Source organism: Spermophilus citellus, assembly GCF_964194105.1.
Source record: "Spermophilus citellus genome assembly, chromosome: 13".
Lineage (NCBI taxonomy): Eukaryota > Metazoa > Chordata > Mammalia > Rodentia > Sciuridae > Spermophilus > Spermophilus citellus.
Genome location: NC_138193.1, coordinates 14,889,311 through 14,905,928, shown reverse-complemented (window position 1 = coordinate 14,905,928; position 16,618 = coordinate 14,889,311). Strand labels below are relative to the sequence as shown.

Below are 16,618 nucleotides of genomic sequence, written 5' to 3'. Positions count from 1 at the left end.
CCTCTGATGGAAATGGAGGCAGGGAGGCAGGGAGGAGGGAGGAGGGAGGGCCGTCCAGGGCTTCCTGCAGGGGTGACCTGGGCTGGGGACAGAACTGCGGGCCGCTTGAGTGGGTTCTAGGCCCCAGCAGTGCTAACACGGGGACCCACCTGGGGGCGCGTCCGAGGCCACCCTGCTCACAGAGTTCTGCAGCGCGGCCAGTCGGCTCTTCATGTGGCGGATGCCCTCCGCGAAGCGGGTCTCCTGGCCCTTCAGCAGCTGCTGCAGCTGGCGGATGGCCGAGAGGAGCTGCTGTTTGCTGAGACAGTTCTGGGGAGAGAAGAGCCCACCCTGCATCAGGACGGGCTCAGACCCACGCGCTGGCTCTGGACTTCCAGACATCCCCAAACACAGGGTCCAAACCTCTCTTATTAAGCACCATTTGGAAGTGGCCTCCTGAGATGCCCTCTCTGCCCAGCACTCCAGCCCCACTCTGCCTGGTTATGTCACCAGAGGACAGCCCCATGCACGTGTATCATAGCCCAGTTCACCTCTCAAAAAAAAAAAAAAACCAAATGAGGGCCCGACTGCACCTGTAATCTCAGTGGCTGGGGAGGCTGAGGCAGGAGGATCACAAGTTCCAGGCCAGCCTCAGCAACTTCACAAGGCCCTCCCTGTCTCAAAACAATGAAAAGGGATGAGATTGTATCAGTGGTAGAGTGCTTGCCTAGCATGTGCAAACCCCTAGGTTCAAGTTCCAGTACCACAAAAACAGTATTGATGCATCTGCGTGTGTGTGTGTGTGTGTGTGTGTGTGTACGTGCACACGAGTGTACCAGGGAAAATAAGAAAAAAGCTCAATACAGTTAAAGAAGCATTCATAAAAGTCAACGACCAGCTCTGATAATTTTCTTTTTCTTTTTATACCAGGATTGCACCCAGGTAGTTAACCACTAAGCCACATCCCCGGCCCTTTTTAAAATTTTTATTTTGAGACAGGGTCTTGCAGGGTTGCTTAGAGCCTTGCTAAGTTGCTGAGGCTGGCTTTGAACTCAGGATCTGCCTGCTTCAGCCTCCTGGGCCTCTGTGATTACAGGTATGCACCAGCCACCATCTCTGGCCAATTCTGATGATTTTGTAAGTGCCAAAAAAAAAAAAAAGGAAAAATTGAGAACTGTGCTTGTCATCGATAGACTCCTAAAGCAAGGTAAGCATCATGTTCAATGATAAAAATCCCAGAGTCTCTAATCTCAATTGACTTTAAGTGCCAGGACGTGGGAGGGAGAGGGGAAGGCGAGTTGGGGGACCTGACATCCGGGGCCACTGGCTTCTAAGGTTGTGCACACGCAGCTGGGGCACAGCTTCTTGTGACCTGACTTGTGTCACCTGCTGGGAAGAAAGGAACTAGGTCAAGATGAAGATCAAGGATATCCTTAGGGACAAATTTATGTGTTGAGTTTTATTTTTCTTATACTGATTTTTTTTGTCCATAGAGTATTAGTTTTATGATTTGAGGGAAATTGTCTCAAAGCCAGCGGCACCGTTGGGAAACTGAGGCATGAGGCCTCTGCTGCCTGGGAGGCTGCCAGCCTCGCCCACTGGACGCCACCACGGTGGCCACGTGGACATAGCCACGTCTGCTCTCCCAGGGAGGCTGCGAGACTGCCAGGCCCCTGCACCCCGCTGCTCTTACCAAGCAGATGACTCATGGCCGGTTTCAATGGACGCTTTTGTCAAAGTTGTGTTGCCAAATGCCCCTGGAACTCATTAATCCACGGGGGCTCCTGGCCCCACCACACCAGGGCCTCAGAGGCACAGCCCCACAGCCTTGCCTGGAATGGAAGTTGTGTTTGTTTTCCTCCCCCACCCCCCAGTCCTTCCCCCGCAGGGCCTGGGGGCACCGGCAGGGACCTCCTGCCATCCCTACCTGCCCAGCAGGGAGACCCACCCAGCCCGAGTTCCCACACCTCCTCCCTCTCACAGAAAACAGGACTGCTTCGTAGGTGTTTCCGTGGCTGTGTGTCAGTCCTGTTGGCGAAGTGCCTCACAGGGGAGAATACCTGAGTTCTTCCAGAAACACCGGCAGCCACGAGCTGGCAGCAACCCTGGGAGAAGACAGTCTCCACTGGGGTTTGTTATTGTGATATGTTTGTCTCCTTCTCCTAGATGAAGACAGGCAGGCTAGGAATCAAGTGACTTGGCCCAGATGGGTGTAGCCAAGGAGCAGCAGAGCTGTCCCCTGCTCCTGCAACTTCTAGCCCAGTCCCCATGCCCAGTGGGCGGTCTCTTTGGTTCTCACATGCCCCTGTATGATGAATGGTCTTACTGATGAATTTGCACGAGGGAGTGAAATGTTTGCACCTCAGTGTCCCACAGCGGGGTCAACCCTGTGCGCACTGAGGTCGGACAGTGGGGGCAGGGAAGCGGTGGAGGAAACATCCTCACCACGAATTCCACAGCTGCCCAGGGCCCAGACAACTGGGAGAGGGCTCTGTGGGCCATAGCTGTCCTGGTGGACATGGAAGAACTCTGTCTTGAAGCAGAGAGAACTCAATGCCAAGGGCTCTGCTGGGAAGATCAGGCAGCTGCCCAGACTGGGTGGTGGGGTAGGCTCCAAACCCTGACCGGGGAAGGGGAACGGGAGGAGGGAAGAGGCCAGCCAGTGTCTCCAACCTCAGTGCCCCTGGCTCCAGGCACAGCTGTTTCTAGGGAAACCAGCTGCTTTCCCAGAGATGGACATTAGGGGTGAGACACACTCATGTCCCTGGTTGCAACTGGAAAATATTAAAACCTTCATGACCAAGCAAACTCGGGCAGCACCCAGGCGAGCGGGGAGATGGAAGGGCTGCAGGCCTTCTCGCTGAGGGAAGTCCAGGGCCTCAGGATCTCCTGGGACGATGCTAACACAGAAACGTGGTACCAGGAAGGTCCCTGGTGCTCTGGGGAGGCCAGCATGCCAGGTTCAGGGCCAGGCGCCAGGGAAGCAGAGAATGAGTGCCTTCCGCAGGGGATCTGGGGGGCTGTGCAGCAGCAGCTCCTAACAGGCAGGTCCCTGGTCCCCAAGGACCAGCCATCAGAGCCAGCTCAGAATCTGCCACCTGAGCTCAGCATGGGCACTGGTGGAACTGAGTCCCTCTGCAAGGGAGAAAAATGAGGTTGCAGGAGGGGGACTGAGAATCCAAGTGTTTCCCCTTTCAAACTTTATCATCTTGCTGGATCCTACAAGGACAGCATATTCCCTGCAAAACAATTCAGAAACAAAGAAAAACACCACACCTCAGCCTTTTGGCTAAACCAAGTGCAAAACAGGAACAACATCAAAACAAAGATTGTGTCCTAGGACCACAATCTGTGAGCGTTTCATTGGGTTCCAGCTCTCAGGGGGACCCACGTGCACAAGGCTCAATGTCCTCTTGCTCGCGCGTGCCAGCGACTCAGGGTTGGCCTCTGCTCTCCTCCTCTAGGCTGGCATGGCCATGGTACCTGTCACAGAGCAGGGCAACCCTCAGCCTCGGTTCTGCTCCCCTCCCTCCCATGCCCCTGGCTCCATCTCTCTGAGCCAAGAAGAGCTGCGATGGGAGCAAATCCCTTCCTTCAGTGCCACCCTACCCTGGCGGGAAAGCTCACCAGGGCTATGGACAGGCCGAGGTCAACCCCTGGCCAGGGAGGACTGCACACCTGGAGGGGACTGCACCTAGGAGGTTTGAAGCTGCCACATCGAGTCTGACTCCTCCGGCCTCTTCTGGGTCCCTCTACTCTTCTCCCTAAAGAGATCCCCGCAAAACGTTTCCATTTCTTCCAGACCCGGCTCCTTCCCTGGCTTATGCTGTGGACAGTAAGCAATGAAAACTAGAATCCCCTCCTCTTTGAAGTAGTCACTTGTTGGAAATGGGGTCAAGAAAAGACATTCTGTGAAACTCTTCCATCACTGAGGAGGAAAAGGTCAAGATTTGCCATCTCTGGGGTGAGACTCTTTGAACAGTTAGAGAAGTAACAGCAGGCACGGCCCACACAGCTCTTCCTGAGCTGGGGGGAGGTGACATAGCTGGTTCTGGAACATTCAGGTCAGTGCCAATAGCTATGGAGGGGGGTGGTCTAAGGCTCTTTGAAGAACGAGGCCCACAGAAGACTCCAGCCACACCCCTCCTCAGCACATCTTCCCCAGGCCAATTTCTCACCATATTCACTCCAGAGCATCCATGGAAGGTTCCTCAGAGCTCACGGCCACCCCAGGAGAGGCATGTTAGACCTTGAGACCCCACCTGTGGCCAGGGGTGGACATAGCCAAAGATCACTGTGACACCCCAGCTTTCCTGGTCCCCACGCCCCACCCTGGTAGGCCTGACCCTCCGTCCTAGCCAGGTGCCCCTGCTGTTGGAGCTCACAGACCTGGAGTCTGCTCCCAAGGCCCTGCAGGCAGGGTAAGCCTTCAGGGGTGTGTGGGGGCACAAGGGGAGGTGGCCCTCGAGGCGTGGCTGAAAGGTCTCCTTCTCAGTGTCAGGCTGGGTTTGATGACCCTTCAAGAGTCCCATCTAGGGCAGGAGAGTCCAGAGCCTCAGATGGCCACAGATGACCCCTCAGACTTGGAGGGGCTGCCTCTCGCGCTGGTCTGCCTGAGCCACAGCTATGTGTGAGGTCAGCGCGTTGCTAACAGCAACCCAGATGTTTGGATGTCTTCAGGTCTAGGGACCATGCACTTGCCAGATGTACGCCTGCTGGCCAGGACCTGACGCCCTTGGAGCGGGAGTCACGCCCAAGTGGGCGAAGGCTTCCTCCAGGCCAAACTGGAGGCCGGTTACCGCTCCTCAACTCCCTCATCCTAGGGACCCCACCCGGCATCCTTGCCTGAGAGCAGGGAAAGGGGACACATCTTGGGGGAGTGAGAGGATTTCACCAGGGGAGCGGCCCAGGGCCCTGGCGTAAGGTAGGGTGCTCCGGAGAAGCAGGCAGTAGGAATACACACAAAACAAGCTTATTTAACATATGTCTGCTTCCTATAAGTGTGACATAGAACTCGTGTTTAGTATGTCTCAAGTATCATCCATGTGTAATCCATAGCACACATATTTAACATGCTAAAAGTCACATGGAGAAAGACAGAGGCCTGTAAGGAACCGGCTCCTGGGCTGGTAGGCTGGAGACCAGGGAAGTCTGCAGGCTGTAGCTCAAGTCCAAGGGCAGCCTCAAAGGTAGAATCCCCTCCTCTGGGGGAGGGGTGGATCCGTCTTTTGCAGGAGGCCGAACCATAATACCATGAGAGTGATCTCTTTTATTTAAAGCCTACTGATTGAAGGCTAGTGGCTTCTGAACAATGCCTCCCAGCACCACCCACACTTAAGTTGACCAACACCAGGATACCTAGGCCTAGACAGGTGGACAGGAAGTCCACCACAGAGCCTCCCTCTGGGCTCTGAGCCCCGCGTGCTGGAAGTTTTTGAGCTCTACCTCCTCTGGCTGCTCATGTTTCTACACTCACACTGTGTCCCCTTCTTGTCTGTGTTCTAAAACAGTCACAGGGGCGATGATGGTCATGGTGGGAGCCAAGAGCAGGCACTTAAACCATGTGTCACATGAATGCTTTATTACATGCCCAAGGTAGCCCAGGACGTGGGTGCCACGACGGCCCACTCTGTATCTGAGGAGGCAGAATGTCTCTTGGCCACAGTGACATGTCCAGGACTCGGACCCCAGGGCATCTGCTCCAGAACCGGATGTGACCTGCTGCAGAGAGTGTCCCACATCCCACCTCTCCCTTGCCCTGCATCTCTCCTGGGCACAGAATAAGTCTCAGATAACCCAGGACCTTGTTGCTGAGTGTGGGACCCGAGTATACACTAGGTGCTCATTTGAACGAGTACACAGATGAATGAGCGCGAGGCCAGGACACTCTTTGCTTGTCTGACACGGAGCCACCTTGCCTGGCACTTCCTGCTGCCTGGTCCAGGTGCCATGCCCACCTGCAGCCTCGCCAGGCCTCTCAGCATTGGACTGCTGGGCTGCCCTTGTCTGCTTTGCTCCCGGTGCCAGGGCCACTGTGGGCACCAAATCGGTGTCTCACCACCTACCCCGTCTCGGCTCTGCACAAGACTCCGAGGCTCCGGCTCCTGAAGGGTCAGCAAACACTCCTGGAGCTGTGACCCTGGCAGACACCCCTCATCAGCGTGAGCTCCCGAGTGACCAGCAGTCTATCCCCACCGACACTCCTGGCGGTCCCAGCAGCCTGACCACATTGGCATCAGTTGCTCCTAACAGGCCAAGTCCAGGGCCAAGTTCAGGGCCACACCGTTCTGGGAAAGGACATGCTCTGGGTCCCCTTCTCCCACCCTCTTCATCTCGTTCGTCCTCAAATTGGGGAATAGGTCATGAATCCTGCCCTGGCAAGAGCCACTGGTTTTCCCGGGAAGCCAGTGGATGTTGAGTCAGTCGGGGAGAGCACACGAGGTCATCTCCCCCGTCGCCCTCCCCGCTGGCCTTGCTCCCAACCACAGGCTACCGCCACCAGTTTCTGGGCCTCAGCAGAACCCACCTATGGCACCAGGCAATAGACAGCTCGAAAGGTTCATGATGTGGTTTAGACGTGGTGCCCCCAAAAGCTCACGTGGGAGACAGTGCAAGAAGGTTCGGAGGAGAAATGATTCGGCTGTGAGAGGCTTGACCCACTCAGTGAATTAATCCTGATAGGGATGAACTGAGTGGAAACTGAGGTGGTGGGTGTGGGGAGGAGGGGGCATCGGGGTGGGGCTTGAGATATATATTTGTCTCTGATGAGTAGAGTCTCTCTCTGCTTCTGATCATCACATGAGCTGCTTCCCACTGCCACACTCTTTCGCCCTGATGCTCAGCCTCACCTCCAGCCCAAGGAATGGAGCCAGCCTCTTATGGACTGAGACCTCTGAAACTGTGAGCCCCTAAATAAACCTTTTCTACTTTACAGCAGCTCTGGTCGGGTCCTTTAGTTATAGCAGCAAAAAAGCTAAAATAGGTTAGTACCCTGGGGAGTGAACAATGGAAAGTGTCCGTCTGTCACCACAGGAGACCAGCTGCTTAGAAATACGGAGTGTCCATGGCCAGGCGCAGTGGCAAAGCCTGGGTTCCTAGCTATTCAGGAGGCTGAGGCAGGAGGACTGCAAGTTCAAGACCAGGCTGGGTCACTTAGCGAGACCCTGTCTCAAAATATAAAATACAAATGGCTGAGGATGTGGCTCAGTGGTGGAGTAACCTGGGTTCAACCCAAGATGAAAAAACAGACAAGCCTGTCCACTCTCCTCCTAAATGTAGTACTGGGAGTTTTAGTTCATGTTGTCAGGCTGAAAACTAAATAGATAACACATAGAAGAGAGTAGAAGGAACATAAAACCACCCTTATTCACAGACAATACAGTTGTGTGTATTTAAAAAATGAGGAAATCTAAAAAAAAAAAAAAAAATTCCTACAACGGATAAGTGAGTTCCACAAGATCATAAGGCATAAGGACAACACAGGAAAACCCACTGGATTGGCATCTTCTAGAAACACACAATTGGAAATTAAGTCCCATTTAAAATAGCTTCAAAAATGAAATAATTCATTATTTCATATAAATCTGATGAGCCATGCTTGACTTAAAAACTAAAAAACTCTGACAGAGGGGCTGGGGCTGTGGCTCAGTGGTACACGCTCGTCTCGCATGTGTGAGACCCTGGGTTCGATCCTCAGCACCACATAAATAAAATGAAGGTATTGTGTCCACCTACAACTAAAAAAAAAAAAAAAAAAAAACTCCAATGGATTAAATGAAGTGAAGACTAAATAAACTGTGCTCACCACTGTGCAATATTTTTAAGATCTTGAGTCTCTCCTAATTGATCTATATGTATTGCAATACTAATAATCAGTAGGATTTTTTGTAGATACAGATGAGTTGATTCTAGACTTCTATTGAAAAGGCAGAGAAACGAGAATAGCCAGTTTTGAAAAGGAAAGATAAAGCTGGAGGACTTACTTTCTCAATGGATGAAGTTAGGTCAGAAGTATCCCAAACATGGACGACGAATTGACTTCTGACCAACTTGCCAGGAAGAATCAATGGGAATCCAACTATCTGTTTACAAATCAAACTGGAACAATAAACAAGGGATGCACAGGGACGCACACGGACGCATACACCTCATCTGTGAGTTTTTTAAAAAAGTCACTAAAAGCCAGGCGTGGTGGCGCACACCTGTAATCCCAGTGGCTCAAGAGACTGAGGCAGGAGGATCGAGTGTTCAAGGCCAGCCTCAGCAATTTAGAGATGTCCTAAGCAACTCAGTGAGACACTGTCTCTAAATAAAATACAAAAAAAGGGCTGGGGATGTGGCTCAGTGGTTAAGCACCCCTGAATTTAGTCCCTGGTCCAAAAACAGTCACTAAAAATGGACCACAGTAAAAATGTAAAGCTATAAATATTTTAGAAGAAAAATTTCATGACCTTAGGCCAACAGTTCTTGAACTTGACCACCAAAAACCTGATCCATAAAAATAAAAATATTAATAACTAGGACTTTGTTAAAATTGAAAGTCTTTATTCTAGAAAAGACATCGTTTTAAAAAAAAAGTTACAAAAATAAGCCACAAACTGGGAGAAAATATTTGTAACTCACACATTTAAAAAAAGAACTAGTATACAGAATATGTAAAGAGCACTCAAAACTGAACAACAAGAAGATAAATAAAACATTTTTAAAATGAGCAAGCTGGCTGGGTGCAGTGGCACACCCCTGTACTCCCAGCAGCTCGGGAGGCTGAGGTGGGATGATCACAAGTTCTAAGCCAGCCTCAGCAATTTAGCAAGGCCTTATTCAACTTAGCAAGACTTTGTATCCAAATAAAATATAAAAAGGGCTGAGTATGTGGCTCAGTGGTTAAGCGCCCTTGGCTTTGTCTCCGTATAAAACAAAACAAACAAACAAACAACAATAACAGCAACAAGAGCGGGCAAGCTTGGCACAGTGATGCCAAGTGATGCACAGTGACGCACCCTGTAGTCCCAACTACGTGGCAACTGAGCAGGAGATCACTTGAAGCTAGGGGTCAGAGGCCAGCCTGAACAACAACACGACCCTGAATGGGTGCTTCACCCAACAGACTAGTCACGTGGCAAATAAGCACAGGAAATGAAGATTGAACCCAGGGCCTTAGCACACTAGGCAAACCCTCTACCACGGAGCCCACGTCCCCAGCCTGCAACTGGGTGTCTCGTGATGCTGGCAGGAATGTATAAGGTGACATCAGATAAGAAACACAGCTTGGGCTGGGGTGTAGCTCAGTGGCAAAGCGTCTGCCTTGCACTCGCACAGCCCTGGGTTTGACCCCCAGTTCCAAACAAGACAAAAAAAAAAAAAAAAAGAACCCCACCAAAACAAATAAATAAATAAATAAGATTAAGAAAGAAAGAAACACAGCTTGGCGGTTTCTTACAAAGTGAAACTTCCATTGACCAAATGACCCAGCAATTCCATTCCTAAGTATTTCCCAAGAGAAATGAGAATTTACAGCCACACTAAAGCTGTGTCTAAATGTTTATAGCCGTTCTACTCATAACTGCCCCAAACTGGAGGTGACACCATGGGAGGGCGCTGTGCAGCCCACGCCAACAGGGGGACCTGGAACACTGATGCTAAAGAAGCCAAGTTCAAAGGCTTTGCCCCGCTTGATCCTATTGCTATGACACTGGAGAAGATGGTACTTTGGTGACACAAGACAGATGATGGTTATAGGGGATGGTCTGGTGTGACTTTTCACAAGGAGGCATGGTGTAGTTTTGGGGGTAGTGGAACAACTCTGTATCCTAATTGTAGTGGTGTGGTTGCCACAGATCTATGGTTAAAATAATGGAAATGAACACTAAAAACATGTGTTTTTATTTAACTGTAAAATGCAATCGACCAACTGGGTGTGGTGTTGAACGCCTGTAATCCCAGCAATTCAGGAGGCTGAGGCAGGAGGATCTCTAGTTCAAAGCCAGCCTCAGCAACTTAGCGAGACCCTGCCTCTAAAAAAGTTCTGGAGATGTGGCTCTGTGGTTAAGGTCCCTGGGTTCAACCGCATTATGAAGAAGAAGCAGAAGAAGGAGGAGGAGAAGGAGGAGAAGGAGGAGAAGAAGGAGAAGGAGGAGAAGGAGGAGAAGAAGAAGAAAGTGATGGACCAAAACATAACCCTGTAATGGTGGGATTTGGAACCCTGACACATCTCAGGTCAGAAAGGTTTGGGGAGGGGGGAAGCCTCTGAAACATCCCAACACCTCCACCTCTAATACCTTGCCCACCTCACAGACAAGGAGGAGCTGGGAGCCTGTGCTTCTCTAGAACCTCTGGGCTGGAGGGGGGGGTACCAGGGGTGGGTAAACATGTTTCCTGTCTCCCCAGTGAAGCCAGTTTTCTCCTGTGGGAAAAGAGGGCACAGCTTTGAGAAACAGCCACCCTTGCAAGGTCCCCCTGCTGCTTGACCTCCCCTGCCTCCCAGCAACCACCCACTCTCCATCAACCAGTCACAAAACACCTGGAAAAATGACTCAAGACAGACTGCTCACAAGTGGGAGGTAGCTGAAAGCCCTGGAGACAGCAGGGGCGTTGGGAGGCTGGCCAGGCCTAGGGTCCCTGCTGCAGACCCTGCGCAAAGCCACCTTCCACTTCCCTTAATAATAGAAAATGCAGGGACAGAGAAGGTCCCGAAGGCCTTGGCAGAGGGGTGCTTATCTGAGCAGAGATCTGAAAGATGAGAAGAAGCCAGGTAATGCTTACTCCAGCAAGCATGGGGGCCGGAGGCCTCCCTGTGGTTCACCCCTCAGGCTTGTCTGGGCAGGCTGGAGTGGAGGAGGGGTGGGGAGTGCAAGTCACATGAACGTTGAAATAAGCATCAATGAACAGTCTCTCTTGCTCCCCTGCCCCTGAGTCAGGTGCTCTTACAGCTTAGAATCGCAGACAGCTGGATGTGGCAGGCAGGGAGTGGATCCCCATCTCCTGAGGACGGTGCCCCAGAAGGTTCATTTTGGGTGCAGCAGCTGCAACGTTTGGGACAGCTGCCTGAGTCTCACCTGTTTCCCAGGTGCTCTCAGGAGGCAGGCATTTGCCTGAGCACCTAAGATCAGGTGATGCAGGGCTGGGCATCAAGCTTCTCATTGCATACCCTGCCCCCTCCAGGGCCAGGGCTAGGGAACCCCTAGAGGATGCACCCTCCTGTGCTGCTGGGATGGACTCAGGATGCAGATTTTGTTTTGTTTGGTGTCTGTGAAGTTAGTGGGAGATTCCATTTCTCTGGGGATGGGTTCATTGTGGCCCCAAATGGGGCCTCTGAGTGCCTAGCTGCTGAGCAGCCCCGAGAAGCCTAAGTACCACTGATAGCACTATCCTCACTAGGTCTGGTCTGAAGCTAATTTTCCCTCCTGGGAGTCCCTTCTTATACTCCAGGGGGTTTCCAGATAGCCTGGGGCATGCCTTCCAGGCTTTTGTCCCAATTTTTGTTCCAAGGATTTTGTCCCAATGCAAGGAGTACAGGTAAGAGTCTGCAAGCAAGGGAGGCTTGGAGCCTCACAAGGGCCGCTGGATTTACACTTCTCTTTCCTGGCGGTGTAATCTTGACTAAGTCACAGACTCCTTGGGTCTCAATTTCCTTATCTGCAACATGGGGGTGACCAGGATCCTGCTTCCCGGCTGCTAGGAGGATGCAGTGCCTGGAAGAAGCCTACAGAATCCTGGTGGCATCTGTCCCCTCCCCTCCACACACGGCCACTTTGTTTGCTGTCGGTGGCAGTGAAGGTCTGGGTAACTGGTGGGCGGTCCAGGGCCAGGCCCCTCTCAGAGGGAAGGAATCTCTGACTGCCCAAGTTAGTCTTGTCTGCTGGATGCTGGCTCTGAACTTGGCGATTCCAGGTCCACCTCAATAAGATGCATCTTTATCTGCATTTGTGGCTTTAAAAACCAGTTCCTAATAGTTAATGGGAACGTGAATCTGATGGAGTAAATAAACCCAGTGGGACTTGAACAAACATAAACCGCAAAAAGAGAGCAAGCTGCCTGTACGTGTGTGGAAGAAAACGCGGGTCGCGGGCTCGGAGCGCACGGACTCAGAAGCTCCCCAGTCAGTCCCCCCGGGAAGAGCTGACCGGCCAAGAAAGTTCTGTGGGGTTTGAGGTGTGTGGCGCCAGGAACACTCCAGTCACAGTGTGAATGCCGGGCTGGAGGGCGGGACGCTCTCCAACCTACAGGATGGCTGGGAGCGCTCACCGAGACCCAGAAGGACCCCGTCTCCGAAGTCCGGGAGACCTCTGCCTCCTCCCCGGTTCTCACGCGGAGCCCTCTCCCCGCGGATCGATGCTTCGCGCAAACTGCCCCGCTAGACCCGCCCGGGTCCTCCCAGGCGCCTGGCCCGAGACGCATCTGAGATGACAGATGGGGGACTCTGCGCCTCTCCGAAAACTGAAGCGCAGCCGGACACTCGCTCCAAGCCCCCGCCCCGAGCGTCCGAGTGCCATGTGGCAAGCCCGGTCCCTCCCGCCTCAGCGGTGCCTCTCCCGCGAGCCGGACAGGGAGCAGCGGGCTGCAGGAACACTGACCTGGGAAGCCCGCGACGCAGGGCAGGCGAGGAGCAGCAGGAGAAGGAAGAGCGCGCGCCAAGAGTGGGGCACCATCTTGCCAAACAGAACCTCGCTGCCTGGGAAGGGAGATCACTCGGCGCCCTCCCTGCCGAGCCCTTCCCGGAGATGCCGCAGCTGCCCCTGCAGGGCCCGGAGCGGCGAGCGCGCGGAGACCCGGGAGGCGCCGGGCGCAGCGCGGCCCCTCGGGGATCGGCGCCGCGCTGCCGAGGCGCAGTCTCTGGGCCAGGTGCGCGGCGCGCCGGACCCTGCAGCCCCCGCGGCCACCAGCGTCCACAGCCGCCGGCACGAGACGGCCCCGGCGAGGCGGGGAGGCGCCAGCCCCTTGGCCAAGACCGAGGGAGGAGGGGCTGCCCGGCCAGGAATGCGCCTGGGAGCGCGCCCAAGCCGCGGCGCCCCGAGGAGGCCGGGCGCGACGCCGAGGACGAGCGCGGGCATCCTCAGGGCCTTCGCGGGAAAGGGCGGCCGGGTTCCCGCACACGTGCCGGAGACCAGTAGCCCATCCTGGGCTGGTCCACGCGAGACCATCCTCATTTCCCAATCGGGGAGACAGAGGCTGATATCACCCAGGGACAGGGAGCAGAGTGAAGATCCAAATCTAGGTCGGTCCTACTTCACAGCTCCAACAAGGACACCTTTCTCCGCGACACTGTGAGGACAGGTGATGGGCTTCCTAAACGTGGCATAGGTTAGAATAAGCTCTCCAACCGAGAGGAGTCTAGAATTCCCTAAATGACGCCGCTGAGGATTTAAGGGCACCCAGAGAAACTAAGACTCCACAGCCTTCTCCTGGTTTCCACTGATCTCCCAAGGAAAGGGGAAACAGTTTAAAATCGAAGTCAGGTTCTAGAACCTTGTGAAGGCGGAAAAGGAAACAGCTGGGAAGGGCAGGCAGGAGCCGTCCCAGGTCCCCTGCACCCAAGAGCTGAGGGGGGACCAGATGCCTCCCACTTAGGCTCCTAGAAAACATGATTTAGCTCTTAGGGAAGAAGGCAACCCAGGATGCCACTTGTGGTGCATACCAAGTCTGGCCAGGCCTGAATCTGTCTCCTCCTCCACATTTCATTGAGCTCAAGAGCTCAAGGAAGGGGTTCAGAAGATTTCCCACTGGCAGCCGGAAAGGAAGGTTGGCATCTTCTCCTGGTCTTGGTATTTCTCTCAGTTCTCTAGGCTGGGGAGTCCAAAAGTAAGGCATGGAAAAGTCCTGCGCTGGGGAGGGCCACTTCCTGGCTCCATAGAGGCAGCTTCTTGTGGCATCCTCGCCTGGTGGAATAGGCAGAGGAGCTCTCTGGGGCCCCTTTTATAAGCAGACTGCACTAATCCCACTCATAAGGGTGGAGCCCTTGTGACCTGTTAGTCAGCTTTGCATTGCTGTGACCAAAATACCTGACAAGAACAACTCAGAGGAGGGCAAGTTTATTTTGGCTCTCATTTTCGGGGACTTAGTCCTTGGTAGGCTGACTCCATTGCTCTGGCCCAGGGGTGAGGCAGAACATCATGGCGAAAGGGTGGGAAACAGGAAAAGCTGCCCCACTCATGGTGACCAGAAAGCAGAGAGAGAAAGGGGAGGGGACCGTAGGGAAATGAACCTTTCCAGGGCACACCCCCAGTGATCCATCTCCTCCGGCCATGACCCACGTGCCTTGAGTTAACACCCAGTCCATTCAAACTAGGATGGACTGATCAGGTCATAGCTCTTGTGATCCGATCATTTCCCCTCTGAACAGTCCTGAATGAACATAGGGACTTTGGGGACCATAGCATTAATCATCTCCCAGAAGCCCAACCTCCTAATACCATCATGTTGGGGATTTGATTTTCAACATATGGAATGGTGGTAGGGGTGGGGACCACAAACATTCAGCCCATAGCCTGTCCTCGGGAACCAATCAGAACCTCACTGGTACAGGCTGGCCACCGGAGCCTTGGCTACCCAGGAAATCTGCTGAGCTTCTCCTTCCTGTCCCTGTTCGGGGAAGCAGAGCAGAGCTTGTGTTCCCTTGTCTTGCATTCCTGAAGAGAGTCCTGGTCAGAACACTGCTTCTCCCTGTACAGACGGAGAGAAGGGGACAGCGATGGCCCCATCCAAGGCAGCCTGTGGAGATTGTGGTTTTCAGCCTCTTTCTCCCATGTGTATGCCATCCATGCCAAAAGCCCAGCATCCCCCTCCCTGGCAGTACTCTCCCTCTGTGAATGAAAGGTTCCATTCTGGTCAGTGTGGCTGTTTGTGTTTTACCCCATCTTGTATTTACATGGAAAGCTCCACTGGAAGGTCCAACGCTGTCCCCTGGGAGCCAGACATTGGTGGAGATAATTCGCCTTTTCTCTTCTCCTGCCTTTCCTACAGTCATGAAGTTGGAGGAGACTCTTGGCTTCCTGCATCAGAGCGAACTGATGCAGGCCATGATCAAGTGATGTCCCAAGGTATGCAAATTTGGCCCCTCCCAGAATGCTGCTCCCACGGGAGACCTTAGCCCTCTTTCACTATTGGGGTGCAGTAATATTACTTATATCAAATCTGTGATTATAGGATTTCAGGAATTTTATATTTTAAATTTCAAATGTTTCTAAGTTTCAACAGGGATTTGTTGTTATTACTTACTAACTTCATGTGTTATCCTATGACTGCCTTCTGTTTAGTGCTTTGCTGTCTGGGCTGGCATAAGGTCTGATGTCTCTTTCGTCTCTGTCCTCGACCACCCTGGATCTGCAGAGACTGAGGCAGGCTCTCCACAGTTGAAACTTGGCCAGCTGTCTAAAAGTAGACGGTCTGTGAATATAAGCTAATTGGATGGACCTATCAACTGTTCTGTTCCTTCTATTTCCTATTTAACTTTCAGAAGAATATTCTGGAATGCTGGAGGATTGGTTTTGGCGGTGGTGGGAGGGGGATCAGCACAAAGAAAATAGTTCCAAAGTTTTTTTGGCAGGACCCCTTGCCGTGTCCTGGGAGGAGCTCTCGGATTCACTCATATTCTCCGGGTAGTTCAGGAATGCGAAGCAACAGGGGAAGATTTGTAGAAATCTGGGCTTAAGCCTGGACCAGAGGTGGCATCCAGGGGGAACCAGCCACTCTGGAGGGGTCCCGCAGGGTGCTCTGGGTCCCTCTTGGCGGCCCTGCTAATGCTGTCCACCCTTTTGGGGTTCAGGGACTTCTTACTGGTTTGCCTCCCTATGGCTGAATCTTGTTTGCAGATCTTCTCCTCTTACCTCCTCTATCCCACTTGTATCTGTGGCTGTAAATGTCATCAGCCCCCAAACACTCACGAGGGGCCCCAGGAACAAAGCCCAGCATGTTAGGCTAACCCAGGGTAACAGACGAGGGACAGCGGGGAGGGGGTGGGAGGGATCATTCAGCAGGAGAGCAGTGACTTCATCCCATTCATTCATTACACAAATATTTACTGAGTGCCCACTCGAGGCATGGCCCCGTGCCAGGCGCGGCCCTGTGCCAGGCGCTACATTATGCTCTCGCATTGTATGTGGAGCTCTAGCCAACGAGACCTTGAGTCCCGCGGCAAACACTGAAGAGACTGTCTGCTTGTGCATGATGTCAGGACAGCCAGAAGAAACCTCCCCCAGAAAACCCTCCCAGTTCAGAAGATAAAGCCTGGAGAAAGACAGATTTCACTGTGCCATAATTAAAGACCAAACATCAGTTAATATCTGTCAAAAGGAGGACAGCTTTGAAAATCCACAAACGTCATTGTGTGTAGAAGTTCAAACGCCTCAGGAAGGGACAGATGGTGGAAGTAGGCGAGAACACAATCCTTGAAGTCAGACCTGGCTGGGCGAGCCTCGCTCCCTCCATGCTGCCAGCGTGGACCTGCAACTCTCAGCTTCCTCATCTAGGTAATGGAATAAAAAATGCTTATCAGCGGGCACGGTGATGCACGCCTATAATTCCAGTGGCTCAGGAGGCTGAGGCAGGAGGATCGAGTTCAAAGCCAGCCTCAGCAACTTAGTGACACCCTGTCTCTAAATAAAATATAAATACATTTTTCTTTCTGGGGATGTGGTTCAGTGGT

The 16,618-nt window shown here is 52.9% G+C and overlaps 1 protein-coding gene across 3 annotated transcripts in view; it reads right to left on the bottom strand.

Moving 5' to 3' along the window:
• Positions 1–12,904, bottom strand: part of FBLN7 (fibulin 7) — a 30,317-nt gene extending 17,413 nt beyond the window's left edge. For 2 of the 3 annotated variants that reach the window (XM_081264671.1, XM_081264673.1), the window contains exons 1-3: positions 12,552–12,904; positions 573–653; positions 150–309 (exon numbers count right to left, since the gene is read on the bottom strand). In XM_081264671.1, the coding sequence (XP_081120797.1) occupies positions 150–309; positions 573–653; positions 12,552–12,626 (316 nt within the window). In that variant the 5' untranslated portion in view covers positions 12,627–12,904. The remainder of the gene's footprint in view (positions 1–149; positions 310–572; positions 654–12,551) is intronic. The other variant, XM_081264672.1, reaches the window with a different exon arrangement.
• Between the last annotated feature and the right edge of the window lie 3,714 nt (positions 12,905–16,618).